We start from the raw sequence: 15954 nt of genomic DNA, 5'->3' as shown, positions 1-15954 counted from the left end.
GCAAATTGTTCAGAGTCCTCATATCTTTAAAAGACTTAGTCTACGGCTTACATGTATTACGTAATCAGTAGAATACTTGCTGAGATATTAACTGCTGCTGCATATAACAACTGTTTTCAACTTTTGAAAATGCTAAGTTTGTGAACTTGTTAGTAACCAAGAATTCTTGAAATTAAAACATGAATTTAATCTAGTCTTTGTCTCAATGAAAAATATTATTTGCAGACATCTACGAGACAAGGGAGAGGATGATAAAATGCCCCCACTCCGGAAAAAACAGCGTGGTTTGCTTTTAAGATTGCAGCAAGAGAAGGTATGTTAGGAAAAATGTCTCTTTAAAAAAATTTATCATAGGCAGATTATGTTTGCCTAATCTCTTTTTCTTATTATCACCTTAAATGGGATTTAGTTGACTCTTGCCCTGGTTATAGAGGTTGCTTGGTAGTTTACCATATTTCTCTTACATTAAAATTGAACACAATCAAATCTGCTGCCTTTCTATAGTATGAATAGAATAATCTTTTGAAATGATTTGAATTTTAAAAATTAAGATATGTATAAGAGTATATTGAGAATAATTTTTGAGTCATCACTTCCCTTCAGAGAGTTTCACGACACATTAATTACATATTGACAAATTTTGACTTAGTGGGATTAGAAAGGCCTTGGTTTTGAATCCTGGAGAGACAGTAAGGTAGTTTGATGATTAAGAATTCAGGGGCTGGGGATTTGGCTCAGGCATTATCGCGCTTGCCTGGAATGTGCGAGGCACTGGATTCGATCCTCAACACCACATTAAAAATAAAGATATTGTGTCCACCTAAAACTAAAAAATAAATATTAAAAAAAAAAAATTCAGGCTCTGGAGCTGGGATGTGGCTCGGTGGTAAAATGCCTGTGGGTTCAATTCCCAGTACCTGCCCCCCCCCCAAAAAAAAAGAATTCATGCTCTGAAGTCAGATTACCTAGGCAAGCATTTCAGCTCTACTAATTGTAGGTTTTATAACCTTGAACAAATTACTTAATTTCTGTGTTTCAGTTTCTTCATCTGTAAATTGAGAGCAATAATAGTAGTATTCTTTATAGGGACATTAGGGAAGGATAGATAATTAATGCATAAAATAGATTTAGAGTAGACCTTGACACAATGGTAAATACTCAATGTTAGTTGCAACTATATAATCATGGTCAAGTTTAAGTAGCTCTCTGAGACTTAATTTCCTCATCTGTAGGAGTGGGGATTATACTTTCATATGGTGGTTGTGAGGATTAAATGAGGTAACATATGTAAAGTGTGTTTCACAGTACCTGGTAAGTATTTAATAGATTCTAGTTTTCTTTTCCCTTATTGACCTGTTGTCAGGTGAGATCTACTGTGTTAGATGATTTACAAACTTGTTTATTTGAGTTATATATTAGATTATTACTTAAAATAATTTTTAAAAGTAAAATTAACCACAGGAAACATAACTGATGATGTGAATTTGAAAAAATTCCAAACTTAATTTAAAAAAAAAAAAAGAAGTTATGACTTTTTAGTCTAAAACAAAGGTTTGTTTGTTTTAAGGTATGATTTAAAAATATATATATTTATTAGGTGTAGATGGACATAACACAATGCCTTTATTTTTATGTGGTGCTGAGGATCGAACCCGGGTCCTGCCCATGCTAGGTGAGTGCTCTACCGCTGAGCCACAATCCCAGCCCCTAAAACAAAGGTTTTTTTTTTTTTTTTTTAACTATTTATTATTTATTTTTTGGCGGACACAACATTTTTGTTTATTATGTGGTGCTGAGGATCGAACCCGGGCCGCACGCATGCAAGGCGAACGCGCTACCGCTTGAGCCACATCCCCAGCCCCCAAAAAACAAAGGTTTTAAAGTAAATAAGATTTGTCTTAGTTAAAATTGGTGACTTACTTTCTACACTGTTGCAATACAATAGCTTTCTGTTTGTAAAGTAGAAGAAAAATACATTTATAAATATGTTCTCTCATTCTGTAGTATTTCTTTTCACTTTAATAGCATCCTTTGAAGCACAAACAAATTAATTTCAATATAATATTTCATTGCATGCTTATTGATGGCACATTTTTTTCAGGTTTTGTTAGTTTGAAAGTGTATTAGTTTTATCATTTTTTAAAGGATATTTTGTAAAATTATTTCAGCACTTTAAAAGATCACTTTCCAGTGTTTATCACTTTTCATTGTTTTTGTGGAGAAGTCAGTTGTCTAAGTGTTGCTTTTTGTAGACTTCTTTTAAGATTTTTAAAAAATTGACTTTGGTTTTTTAATACTTTTACTGTAAGGTGTCTAGGTATGGTTTCCTTTGTAATAATCCTATATAGGTTTGCTGAACTTCTCAATCTGTTGGTTGGTGTATTTTATTAGTTTTTAAAAAACTACTTCTTTGTATTTTGCTTCTGCCCCCTTCTTTCTATCATTTCCTTCTGGGAGTCCATTTAGACATATGTTAGACCTTTTTGCTATGTACCACATCTCTCTTCTGTTCTCTCTTGTTTTGATTTCATTTTCTTAAAACAAAAAACACTGTGCCTCAATTTGGAAAAAAATTTTTAAAAAAGTTTTTTTTAGTTGTAGATGGACAGATTGCCTTTATTTATTTTTATGTAGTGCTGAGGATTGAACCCAGTGCCTCACATGTGCCAGGAAAGTGCGCTACCACTGAGCCACAACCTTAGCCTTTGGAAAAATTTTTATTGACCTATTGGATTCTCAGTGTGTCTTCTGCTTCAGCTATTAAACTATATTGTTAAATCTACTAAATAGTTAATTTTATTATTTTAGTCCTATAATTCCCATTTTTTTTTTAAATTCTTTGTTGTAATCTACCTTTCCATCCTTTTTTTTGAATTTTTTCCTATATGTATTTTATTTTCCTTGTCGGCTGTTTTATTTTTCTCTCATTGGCTCCTTTTTCTTTGCATGCCTAGTAATTTTTTGTTGAGTGATGGATGCTATGGATAAATAATTACAAAGACTTCAGCTGATGTTCTCTCATCCTAGAGAAGATTCCTCCTTTCTTTTGCTCTACAGTTAGTTATCAGCTATTTACCTTAACCCAAGCTAAGGACTGCACTGGGTTAAGGTAGGGTTGCAGAGTTGTTAAGCTCCAGTCTACCTCTGCTTTGCCCTGTTGTCCCTGGATTGTGGCCCTCCAGGGATTTCACTCAAAAACTAGGCAAATCTGTTTTTCTCAGCACAAGACACTGTAAGGATTTCTTCTCAGAGGTTTTTGGCTTGGTTCCTCAACTTTCTGTCTGTGCTGCTTCAGAATTTGACAGATGTTCAGAAGAATGTGAGTCTGAGGCCTCTTAAGTCTCCATTTTTGTTACTTCAACTCTGTAGTTGGTAGAATTATTAATTAGTAAAATCTTTTTTTTTTTTTTTTTAAAGGTATCAGTGTTTGAATTCCGGGCTCTTGGCCACTGAGCCACTTCCCCAGCCCTATTTTGAGATAGGGTCTCACTGAGCTGCTTAGCGCCTCACTGTTACTGAGGCTGGCTTTGAACTCGAAATCCTCCTGTCTCAGCTTCCCAAACTGCTGGGATTACAGGCGTGCACCACCACACCCCCCAGCTAGTGTAGCTATTATAAAGGTTACTTAAGGTTTACTTAAGGACATGTAGAATATATGATTCAGCAGTTCTGCCTTGGTATATATCCTTAAAATATTCTTTAATCCAAGAAGCTTTTCAAATGTACAGGGGAAAACAAACATCATCAGTAAGAGAATACATGAATCAAAGCACATATCTACAAAAAATGTTTAATATTGTAAGAAAATGAATGCATTAGGTATCAGCACTATCCAATAGAGACTTCTATATCTGTACATGCAATATAATAGCTAGTAACCACATGTAGCTAACTAACAGCTATCATTGGACACTCTAGTATTAGATCCTCATTACCAGAATTATAATGTTGTTTTTATAGAAGGGCAGTATGCAGATAATATGTTCAGTATTATACTATTCATGGAAATATATATATATATATATATAAAGTAATATATATATAATATATATATATTAGTAAAATATATATATATATATATATATATATATATATATATATATAAAGTCTGTGGAATGACTCATACATCAAAAGTATAAATAGACATGTAGCAGTGATATACTTATGCAGAAAATCCTAAGAAAGAAGAGATTGCAGTGGAATTTGGTTTTATGTGTAGTGATTTAGTTTTGAAACAGATTCAAAACAAACATTAATGTTTGAATGACTGATTTTCAGGTTTATAATACTTTTTAATAGCTTAAAGAGTAAATTTACCAAAAAATATTCTTTAATCCAAGAGGTTGCTGCTGGAAAGTTGCTGTATAGAATATAAAGTATGAGAGTGTAGGAATATATGTATTAAGATGTTTGTTTCTGTTGTAGCAGTACTAATTATTTTATCTGGTAGTGAGATAGCTATAAGCAGTTTGTCACAACTCTCTGAAAAATAGAACAAATTATTCTTTTTTCCTCCATTGAGGTGACATTCACATAATATAAAATAGCCATTTTAATTATGCAAATAATTTCACTTATACAAGTCACCATTTCAAAGTAAACAATTCACTTGTACAACCTTATGACCTGTTTTCAGGAGATATGTTAGCTTTCTGTTACCATAACAAATACCTAAGGTAAATCACCTTAATAAGAAAAAAGGTTTTTTTTGGTTCATAATTTCAGAGGTTTCAGTTTGGCCCTGTTGCCTTTGGGTCTTTGATAATGGAGTTCATCATAAGAAAAGGAAACTACTTACTTCACAGTGACCAAGAAACAGAAAGAGAGAGATGAAGGAACTGGAGTTCAAATATCCCCCTCAAAGACATGCTCCTAGTGACCTAACTTCCTCCTCCTAGGCCCCACCTCTTAAATGTTCCACTACTTCTCAGTAGTGCCACAAGCTGGTGGCCAAAACTTTAACATGTAGACCTTTGAAAGACACTTATCCCAACTATAACAGAAGGGGAACAAACATTTTCCTCCTAGAATACCCTATAAAAATATAGTTTTTTTTCTAGGCTCAAATTGGGTGAATTTATGTATTGGTTGGCTCAGAATCTCAGAACTGTTTTCATAATGGTACTACTAGGGGACTGTGAATATGCAGTTCAGTGATACAGTACTTACCTACCATATGCAAATCCCTGAGTTCAATCCCTAGTAATGGGCTGGGGGGTACGGGGAGGAGAACTAGAATATGAACTTGTCCATTTCACTGTGTCAACATTTTGAACAAATGATGCAAAAACAAGTGTGAGTAGAACTGCTGGTGCCTTAGCATAACTCAGGGCACCAGATTGTTCAGTGATTGTTATGTTCTTCACTGCCACACACTTGCAGTTTGAAAACTAAGTTTTGCAGACCAGGCCAGTGGCCCAAGCTTGTAATCCCAGCAAATCAGGAGGCTGAGGTGGGAGAATCACAGGTTCAAGGGCAGCTGGGCAATTTGGCGAGACCCTATTTTCAAAATTTAAAATAAAATAAAAAGGGCTAAGAGATACCTCAGTATAGAGCACAAGTTATGCTTAATAATGTCCTGATTTAGGTAGTAAAATATATTTTTTCTATTATCTTTAAAAAAATTTTTTTTTGTAGTTGTAGATGGAAAGAATGTCTTTTATTTGTTTATTTTTATGTGGTGCTGAGGATCAAACCCAGTGCTTCACGCATGCTAGGCAGGCGCTCTGCCACCTAGCCCCAGCCCCAGCCCTGGCCCTTATCTTGATGTTTGAGGACAAGCCTATTTCATATTCTATGTTCTTTGTGACAGAAATGGCAAAACCATGATTTAGATTTAGTCACATATGCTAGATACTAGAGTACAGTAATTAACTCAAGGAAAAGTATTTATGCACTTGTTTGAATTTCAAGTTTAGCTATTTTTTTCCCCCTGAAATGCCATTTTTACTCATGATTCACCAGCAAATTGCTCATTCAGATTTGGTTATTTGACAGTATTTTCTTAAAAATGAACCAAGTGTGCTTGATTACTTCAAAGAAAACAACTTGGAATATTTGTTACCAATGATAATATGCAAGCTTTCAAACAAAAGTCAAAACCATGAAACATTTTTATATGTTACCCAATATTAAATTGTTTTTCTTTTGCGTTTAATGGTGATATTAATTAATCTGATTTTTAAGGAAATATGCCAACCTTTAGAAAATCTGCATAATGCAATGAATAGATTTTCCAATTGACCAACGCTTGATGTTAAAAAATCAAGCCAGACAATAAACAGATTTGCAAAAACCTGAATGTCATTTTTTCACTAATTTTTTTTGTTGTTGTTGTTGTAGAAAATGTAGTTACTGTCTTTAAAATCATACAAAGTTGTTATGTACTCATTGGAATGGAAAAGAGAAAATATCTTAGTATTATAAAATTAGTTTTACCCTGAAGGGGTCTCAGGGAGCATCTGCTCCAGAGAAGTTCATAAATTTCCCCCCAAGGAAACAAAAAAATGTAAGACTGTTCATTGCATCATTATTTGTAATAGTAAAATAATAAAAACAACTTTAAAATCCAACCATATAGGTAATAGAAAATGAAATGTAAATTCCTCCAGCATGATTTCATACAGTATTATTAGAAGGTGTGAATTAGCATGGAGGGATAGCAAAAGTAATATCTGGCTTTGGGCTGTGACTCAGTGGTAGAGTGCTTGCTTGCCTAGAATGTGTGAGACCTGAATTTGATCTCTAGCACCAGGAAAACAAAAAACCAAGCAAACAAAAAATGCTATCTAGTAAATACATACACAAGAGATTATTTGTAAAATATTTTAAAACCTATAAACAAATGGAATATGTTTCTTAGTAAATAAACATAAATATTTTTAGAAGAATTTAAAAAATAATGTGCTTGAAGGATACATACCAAACTTATGTGGATAATGGTTACCTCCAAAAGAGTTGTAGCATGATATTATAGTTTTCTCTGCAATGTTTTATTTGTTTACAAATTTTATAAGTTACTAATATATTTCTGTACAAATTTTAAAAGTAGGAGAAAATATGAATATTAACAATTATTAATTTGGAGTTTTGTAAATGTGAATATTATGTACTTTGCTGTGTTTTCAGATGGTTTAAAAAAAACTTTCAAACATGATTAAACTAACAAGTAACAAAATTTAGTGTCTTGTTATGTCTACCTCATTGATAAGAAGACAGATTTAAATAAATTTTGAAAAACAAGGGACAGGTAAATTTGAACAGGTATAAGCAGTGAAGTATGGCAATTTTTGCCTGTTTTATTAACAGCCAAAGTTAGGTGGAGAGAGATTTGTGTAATGTAGTCTTAAATGTTTCTGATGACATTGTAAGTGGGAACAATCCTTTTTTTTTAATATATATTTTTAGTTGTCAATGCACCTTTGTTTTATTTATATGTGGTGTTAAGAATAAAACCTAGTGCCTCACACATGCTAGGCAAGCACTGTTCCACTGAGCCATAACCCCAGCCTATAATTTTTTTTTGAAAGCAATTTTTAAAACTGGTTTAAGGTCCATAAAATGATTCATCATCTTTGATTTGTTTATCCTATTTCTATGACTCTCTTCTAAACAAATATTTCATAGTATGAAACAGTTGTATTATTAAAGCATTATTTTGAATAGTGAAAAATTGTAAGGGTCTAAGCGTGTAGCATTAGAATAATGGTTGCATTACGGGGCTGGAGTTGTGGATAATAATGGTTACATTACAGGGCTGGAGTTGTGGCTTAGAGGTAGAGTGCTCGCCTTGCACGTGCAAGGCCCTGGGTTTGGTCCTCAGTATCACATAAAAATAAATAAAATAACGTTATTGTGTACAAACAACTACAAAAAAAATATTAAAAGGAATAATGTTTACATAGTTTAGTCGATATGCGTTTGTTACACAGGTAGATGTAAAGGCCATGTACTTTTGTGGAGAAGTGTGAAAGGTATGTTAAGTTTAAGAAGGACTATGAAATTATCATTGTGTTTTAATTAATAATCATTTAAATTAAGGAATCACGTTAAATTATTTAGCAATGAGGTTCTGTGCGACTCTTCCTCACTACTCTGAAGTTTTTCAGTGTTATTATGTTTACCTAGAAATTCTATATATGTTTATTTGTAATACATATGATTGGATTTGTCTTTTTAAAATATTACTTTGATTTGTCTCCTTCAAATCTCAATTCCTCTCCTAACTCTTTAAACTTTTAGGCAGAAATTAAACGTCTTCAAGAAGCCAACAAGGCAGCTCGAAAGGAAAGGCAGCTGATCCTTAAGCAGCAGGAGGAGATAGAAAGGATCCGACAGACCACCATAAAATTGCAGGAGAAGTTGAAGTCTGCAGGGGAGAGTAAATTGGTAAGTTACTTGAAATTATTATCAGTTAGTTTGTGACCTTTCCCATGTTGCTTGCCAGTGGCTTACTCCACCTCATGTTCAAATAGTGTAATATAATAACAAACTAGGATAAAGTTCTATCTATGTGTCTTTATGTTAATGAGAATCTCCTCCCACCCCATGAAATATTCATGTTTTGAAAGGGCCACATGATTCTGATATTAGATTAAAATGTTTTCTGTGGAGAACAGTGACTGAGATTGGGGGTCTTTGATGACCTTGTGGCTGTGGCATGTCTGATGCCTGGAAATGTTTCTGTGCAAGGACATAGGATGCCTAGCTGCCATTTTAATGCCCTGTATGAGGAGGCTCTGTGGAAGAGAAGAGTCTTATCAGCTTTGATCTTGATCACAGGCACACAGCTTCCAGGGATAAAGGAATTCTCATGCTAGACAACCACAGTGTTTCACCAGCTCTGCTACTCCTGAGCCTGCCCACTTAACAGTAACTTTAAACAATGGGATCTTCTTGAGCATTACACAAAGCTCCTAACACTGCACACAGCAACTGTGGATTACAACTGAGGAAAAGCTGCATAGATGTTTATAGTTTTGTAACTTTCTGAGTACAAAAAAATAATGCTTACCTAGTCTTTAAACCTGATAATGAGATGTATATAAATAAAGCTGGTGTTAACTCTTTAGATCTGCTTCTCCATCAGAGAGCAGCACTCTGCCTGATCCCAGCTATTTTATCTTCACAAACTGTGTTAGTCTTTATTTTCTTACCCCCCATTGCCCCTCACAGAAACTTAGAGTTTGGCTGCACTGGACGTGGCAGTTTTCCATTTATGAACAAATTTGGGACAGAAAGCTCTAGATTTGCTCATCAATCAAAATACATTCCTCAGAATTAATAAGAGACCGTTTTGTTCTTTTTTTGCTATTTATGTTAGCTGTCTGGCTTTAATATTATAATGATGTAAGATTCAAAGGAGATATTTAGATAAGAACAAAATTTGGATCTATTCTAAGGTATTATAAAGTGTCAGTATAGGCTGTGGTTGTGGCTTAGTGGTAGAGCACTTGCCTAGCATTTGTGAAGCACTGGGTTCAATTCTCAGCACCACATATAAATGAATAAAATTTAAAAAAATTAATAAAGAAATCAATAAATAAAGTGTCAGTATACTGTGCTGAAAAACCCTAAATTACATAGAAGTATAATTTTTAAAAATCTAATATCTCCACTTTGACTTCTAAAATACACTTTAAATTTTGAATAGTGCCAAACTTCAGGAAAATTTGAAACAGTATGAAGATTTCTGATTTTCTAAGTCATTTGACAATAAGTTTCTAACAGATTAATATTGATACATTACTACCATTTTATCTATAGCCCTTTTAAATTTCTTCACTTGTCAAATGATATTCTTTATAGAAAAAGTAACTTTAGAATCACATATTGCATTTAGTTTTCATGTCTCTTTAGTCTCCTTCAATCTGGAATTGTTCCTTGAATCTCATGACCTTGATACATTAGAAGACTATATGACAGGGGGCTGGGGCTGCAGCTCAGCGATAGAGCACTTACTGGGCACGTGCGAGGAAACACTGGTTTTGATCCTCAGCACTACATAAATAAATAAACAAAACAAGTATTGTGCCCACCTACAACTAAAAAAAAAAAGATTATATGATGTCAGTTATTTTGTAGAATGTTCCTTAACTGAGCTATGTCTGATGTTACCTCATGACTAGATTCAGGTTGTGCATCTATGGCAGGTATCATAGAAGCAATGTTATTCTTTTTGCCTTATTTAGGTGGCACATAATTTTGATTGATTCCATTATTGATGATGATCACTTGATTAAAGTGATATCTGCCAGACTTAATTACAAAGTTTCTTTCCCTTCAGCATTAATAGGTATTTCACATATTTTTGAAACTATGTAAATGTCTTGTGCATAGTTTAAATTTATTCTCTTACCTTTATCAAAATTAACTCATGAGTTCCTATTTTACTTGGGCTTTCAATCTGTTACTATTATTATTTATGTGTTGCTCACTTTGTCTCAAATTGGGCTATTAAAAGCTTCTCCACACAGATTTCTTTTTCCATTTGCTATGTCTCATCATCCCAGAGTATTTACATGCTTTCTGGAACAAGATGTTTCAGGATCATTTTGAACTTCTGCCCCACCCTTAAAATTAATTGATATTCTGAGGAACATTATTTAGAAACCAAAATCTGGTTTGTTCATTGCTCTTTAGGTTTTACTCTTCCTAAGCAATAAATCTCGGAGAAATATTAGTTTTAACTACATACTGTGTGTGTGTGTGTGTGTGTGTGTGTATGTAATAAACATGTATAAATAAAATCAGGAATTTATACGTATACTTCCAATTTCACACCAGTGCCACAACTTTCATACTATTTTGTTGTTGTTTGTTTTCTATTTTAGAATTCTCTTATCTGACAGATAACTGGTGAATGTCCTTCTCTCTGTGTTTGGGCTTTGACTTCCCTATTCCCTATCTCCTTGTTCCTCCATTCTTTGGACTCTGACACCTATGCCAGGAAGTTCACTGTGGGGAAGCCATCTTTACTGTGTTTGAACTCATGACATCATGTGCTGACCTACTTCCACACAGACATTCTTGTTGCTCTGCTTAGACTCTGATTCCCCATTCAGGCTGCCCTGGTGCATGAGATACTGTCTTCATCTCACTCAGATAATCACACCACTCTTGGCCCCTGTCTCCCTCTACCCTCACATGAACACATACATGCCTTGTTCTGCTCCATCTGATGACTTTAAGACTGTGTAGTTCAGGAAGCAGAATGGAAAGAAGTACTGTCCTTTGTTTGCATTTTTCACAAATAAAAATAGTCATAATTATTCCCGCCCATCTGCCTTAAAAGTTGTGAGTATAAATGACTATTTTGGGAAAGACATACTAAGGAAAGACATACTTTTTATTTATCAGAAGTAATGTATTGATTAAACCAATAGTTTTTAAATGTTTTCATTACAAACATTTTTAATTTGTGAAATACTGTTTTCCATAAGGAATTCTTCCAGGAAAAAAAATCCATCCCTTAGTATGTTTAAAGTAAGTTATTACATCTTTTGTTCGGTCTTTGTGTCTGTACATATGTGTTTTATATATTTATAGTGTCTAGTTTTATGTTCCTTTTATATGGTTTAACTTTAAAAACAAGAGTACAATTAGGAACTAGATTATTACTGGCAGAAATTTTTTATTTCTTTTTGGAGTTCTGTGGATTTTTAAAATTTTTTATTTCTTTTTTAATCATTGCAAGTGATATAGTCAGTCTATAAAAATATACATAACATAAAATTTCCCATTTTAATCATTTTCTTATTTAAAAAAAATTTTTTTAGTTGTAAATGGACACAATACCTTTATTTATTTATTTTTATGTGGTGCTGAGGATTACACCCAGTGCCTCACATGTGCTAGGTAAGCCATTTACCACTGAGCTACAACCCCAGGCTCCATTTTAATTATTTTTAAGTGTGTAGTATATTTTTGTCCCTTAAGTAATTATATCTTTTTTTAAGTAATTATGACTTAATTTTAATTACTATTAGAAACATTGTTTTAAATTTAAACTTAATTTTGAATTGACAGTATTTAAGATCTTTTAAGATCCTTTTGAAGTCCAATAAAAGTTTGCTTCTTTTTGTTTACAGGACTCTCATAGTGATAATGATACAAAAAATAATAAGGCAACTAGTCCTGGACCAACTGATTTGGAGACCCGTAGTCCTTCTCCCATCTCAGTCTCCAGCAGTGAAACTAGCAGTATCATGCAGAAACTGAAGAAAATGAGAAGCCGCATGGATGAGAAGTAATTCATTTTTTAAATATATCCTGTTTAGTTACACTGCAAGTAGTAAGAACAAATGATATTTTTTAATATGCTGCATAGATCAAGATAAAATGTTTGATGGATTCAGTAACATTTTAGCAGAAATTTTGGATCAACCTAGAAGTTAATTAACTGTAGATCTTATTTATGAAACAGTTTTTCTGATTTTGATGTAAATAGTTTCCTTATTAAAAAGCCAAAGTAGTATTTGAATATGTACCCTTTCTTTGCATATGTCTACCAACTTGGGGAGCAACTAATGGTATATTGAATTGACATCCTTTTGATCTTTGGTAATTCTCAAGCTTAATTTAATGGTAGAACAAAATTTTTACCTTGTCAGTTTCTGAGATTTTTCTGGGGTGTGGAATGATTCTGCACTCTAATATTCTTCCAAAACATTTCTAAGAATTATTTTTTAAAAAATCTCCTACTGGAATGTAGCTCAGTTGCATATAAGATTTGATTATATAAAATTACATTTATGTGATAGTTCACTCTTTTGGTATTCATTAAATTAAATATGGTTATAAATTAGATTCTTGTGGGCTGTATACTTGCCTCTATAATCATTATCCCATAGTTAGCTTCCTTGAAACCCACTGAATACAGAAAAGAGAATCATTAGAAATTTTTACTGACTGCCATTTTAAGTTAGCAATTCGAACCACAGACTGAACTTAAATTGTTATCTTGAGATCCTTTGGCCAGATTTAATAATGTTTTATATTTATATGTGACACCTACCTTTGATTTAATTAGTTTTAGGATAGTCAAGTAATTATTGAGTAAAATTCCTTATTTCCTCTAAGTGCAATTATATGTTGGTATTTCTTTTCTTTTTTTTTTTTTAGTTGTAGGTGGAACACATAATCTTTATTTCATTTTTATGTGGTGCTGAGGATCGAACCCAGTGCCTCATGTGTGCTAGATGCCTCTAATCCCAGTGACTGAGCAGGAGGATCCCATGTTTATCCCTCCAGGGATAAAGGAATTCTCATGCTAGACAACCACAGTGTTTCACCAGCTAAAAAGTAAAAGGACTAGAGATGTAGCTCAGTGCTAAAGCACCTCTGGGTTCAATTCCTAGTTAAAAAAAATAGTGTAAAAACTAAATATTATTATACATGTGAATACTTGTTTTTAGATGATTTCTGTGGGATAAGTCAAGTAAAGTTTCTTTAAATAAGAATTTATTGAAATTTGGGTGAAAAATTCATTCTTCCTTTTTTGATTAAAATTTTCCGCTAGTCTATAGAGACATTGCTTCATAGATCTTTGAATTCAAAATTAGAATAATTTTTATCACTGATTTGACATTTTATATCTGCCTCCAAGTCTCTTTGAATGGTAAATGTTGCGGGGAAGGTAGGGATAATTTTTTTTCCCACTGATCCCTTGCTTTTATATTTCAGTAAAACCTTCATTGCTAGTCTCTATGAATGGTATTCTAAAATTTTAACCACACCTATAGAGGAAATTGCTAATCTTAGTCTGTGAGGTCAGTTTCTGTGGTGCTTATTTTAGATTTGGTTAAATCTGTAAAAACCCTAAATAACAAATTTAAGATTAGATTTATTGACTGCTCCAAGTGTTGTCACAGAATCCAAATATTAATCACTATAATTTTTGTATTTCTTGTCTTATCAACTACTAGAGTAGACTTTGTCAAGGAGAATAATCCTTGAAACATTCCGTGACTTTTTATTTTGGGTACCAGGGATTGAACTCAGAGGCACTCGACCACTTAGCCACATTCATAGCCCTATTTTGTATTTTATTAGAGACAGGGTCTTCTGTGTTGCTTAGCACCTTGCTTTTGCTGAGGCTGGCTTTGAATTTTTGATCCTCCTGCCTCCACCTCCTGGGATTTCAGGCATACACCACCACACGTAGCCATGATTTCTTAATCTGATGTCTGAAGCAATGCAGTTGAGTTTGTGGTAGGGATGAACAAGAGTATTTTATGAAATTGGTTATGTGTTTTAAAACATAGTGCATTACAGTATTGTTTTCTATCCCTGAAACAAAGTAGTGGGAAGACTAGCATTTAAATGCCATTTATATTATGAAAATTTTAGAGTTAAGATTTCCTTCAGCTCCAACTGATGTTGGAATGTCAGCTCAAGAAGTGAAGAGTTACTTGATTTTGGAGTTAGCTTACTATAGTAGATGACTAATAATAAAATTATTTGAACCTTTGCTTCTTTGTAACTAGGTACTATTATTTGTTCCATAGATTTGCAAAGGCAGTCAGACCTGTTTTATTGATATGAATGTCAAAAAGTAGTCATCCTTCCCAAGAAGTTTAACATTTTGGGAGAACTTTTTTATTATATGTCATTGCTTATTGTTAGCTTTCTGAACTCTAATTTTATAACAGATATATTTTTTAAACAATATTATCACTTTTGGCCTTGGTAAAAGATTTGTTCTTTAATGTTTCACTGAGACAATAATGCCTGCATTAAACTTTATATTTCTAACATATGACTTTTCTTGACGTAGTTATTGAATTGACGTTTATAAGTAATTTCCATTTTTCAGTATAGTGAAAAGCAAAAAGAAATTCAAAATGTGAAAGACATTAGTAATAATGAAAACAGGTTTGTAAAAGACACACAGTAAATCTAAGCCACTGAATGAACAACCTTCCCTTTTGTCTTACTTGTAAGTGAATTTGAGTTTTGTTAATTACTGTGACAGACGTTATTTATAATAACACTGGGTTACCTATAATTATGAAACAGTTGTTGTTGAAAAACAAAGTAACATATGGGTGACTTCTCCTGTTATTTTGCCAGTTCCTTTTCAGGAAAACAGTTTACTGAGCATATGAAGCTCTGAAGTGCTGCATTAGTTAAAATAAGACACCACACATTTTTTTCTTTCATTTGTTAACAGTAGCTTGTTCTTCTGTGTAACAAGTTAATTATGTGGTTGCTCCCTCAGCAATTATTTATTGAGTAATTTGTGAATATGCTAAGTTCTGAGGGTTACCAAGATACAAACCCTGCCTTCAAAAAGCTTATAGTCTTACTTGGAAAATAGAATGCATGGAAGGATCATTTAGAAAAGTATATGGAGATCTATTGCTAAGGAAATTAAGAAAGGAAAGAGAAATTTTCACTGACAGAAGAAGCATATTAAGGAAATTTTCATGAATATGTTCAGACTTGAATATGTTTTTAATGCTTATATAAAAAGTATAAGCATTTTTTGGTTTTACCTTTCATTGCAGACCAAGGTAGCATGAAAAAATTAGCTGGTAGTGTCAAAACATCTTAAACATTTCTTCTATACTTCCCAATTTGCTTAGAAAAATGATGAAATGCATCAGACATAGTGGCGCATGTCTATAACCCTAGCAGCTCAGGAGGCTGAGGCAGGAAGATCACGAGTTTAGAGCCAACCTCAGCAATTAATGAGGCCCTAAGCAACTTGGCAAGACTCTGTCTCAAAAATAAAAAGTAAAAAGGGCTGGGGATGTGGCTCAAGTGTTTAGGTGCTCCTGGGTTCAATCCTTGGTACCAAGAAAAGGAAAAGAAAAAACACTAAATGGGCAAATTATTTAATTTAAATAATTAACCAGAAAGTTAAGAAGAGAAATATTTTATGATATTATTCTGTCTTAAAGTATTTATAAACTGAGTACACTATATGACTACAATCCCAGCTAGTTGGGC

At 33.1% G+C, this 15954-nt stretch overlaps 1 protein-coding gene across 12 annotated transcripts in view; it reads left to right on the top strand.

Annotated features, from left to right (window-relative positions):
• Window positions 1-15954, top strand: part of Cep350 (centrosomal protein 350) — a 163335-nt gene that overhangs the window by 92870 nt on the left and 54511 nt on the right. For all 12 annotated transcript variants that reach the window (XM_058574457.1, XM_058574453.1, XM_058574455.1 and 9 more), the window contains 3 exons: window positions 226-313; window positions 8242-8388; window positions 12090-12247. In XM_058574457.1, coding sequence (XP_058430440.1) covers window positions 226-313; window positions 8242-8388; window positions 12090-12247 — 393 coding nt within the window. The remainder of the gene's footprint in view (window positions 1-225; window positions 314-8241; window positions 8389-12089; window positions 12248-15954) is intronic.

Source organism: Marmota monax, unplaced genomic scaffold, assembly GCF_021218885.2.
Source record: "Marmota monax isolate L192 unplaced genomic scaffold, Marmota_monax_Labrador192_F-V1.1 WCK01_AAM20220418_F8-fsc00055, whole genome shotgun sequence".
Taxonomy (NCBI): Eukaryota; Metazoa; Chordata; class Mammalia; order Rodentia; family Sciuridae; genus Marmota; species Marmota monax.
The sequence above is the reverse complement of the archived record's forward strand: the minus strand, read 5'-3'. Positions and strand labels throughout refer to the sequence as shown.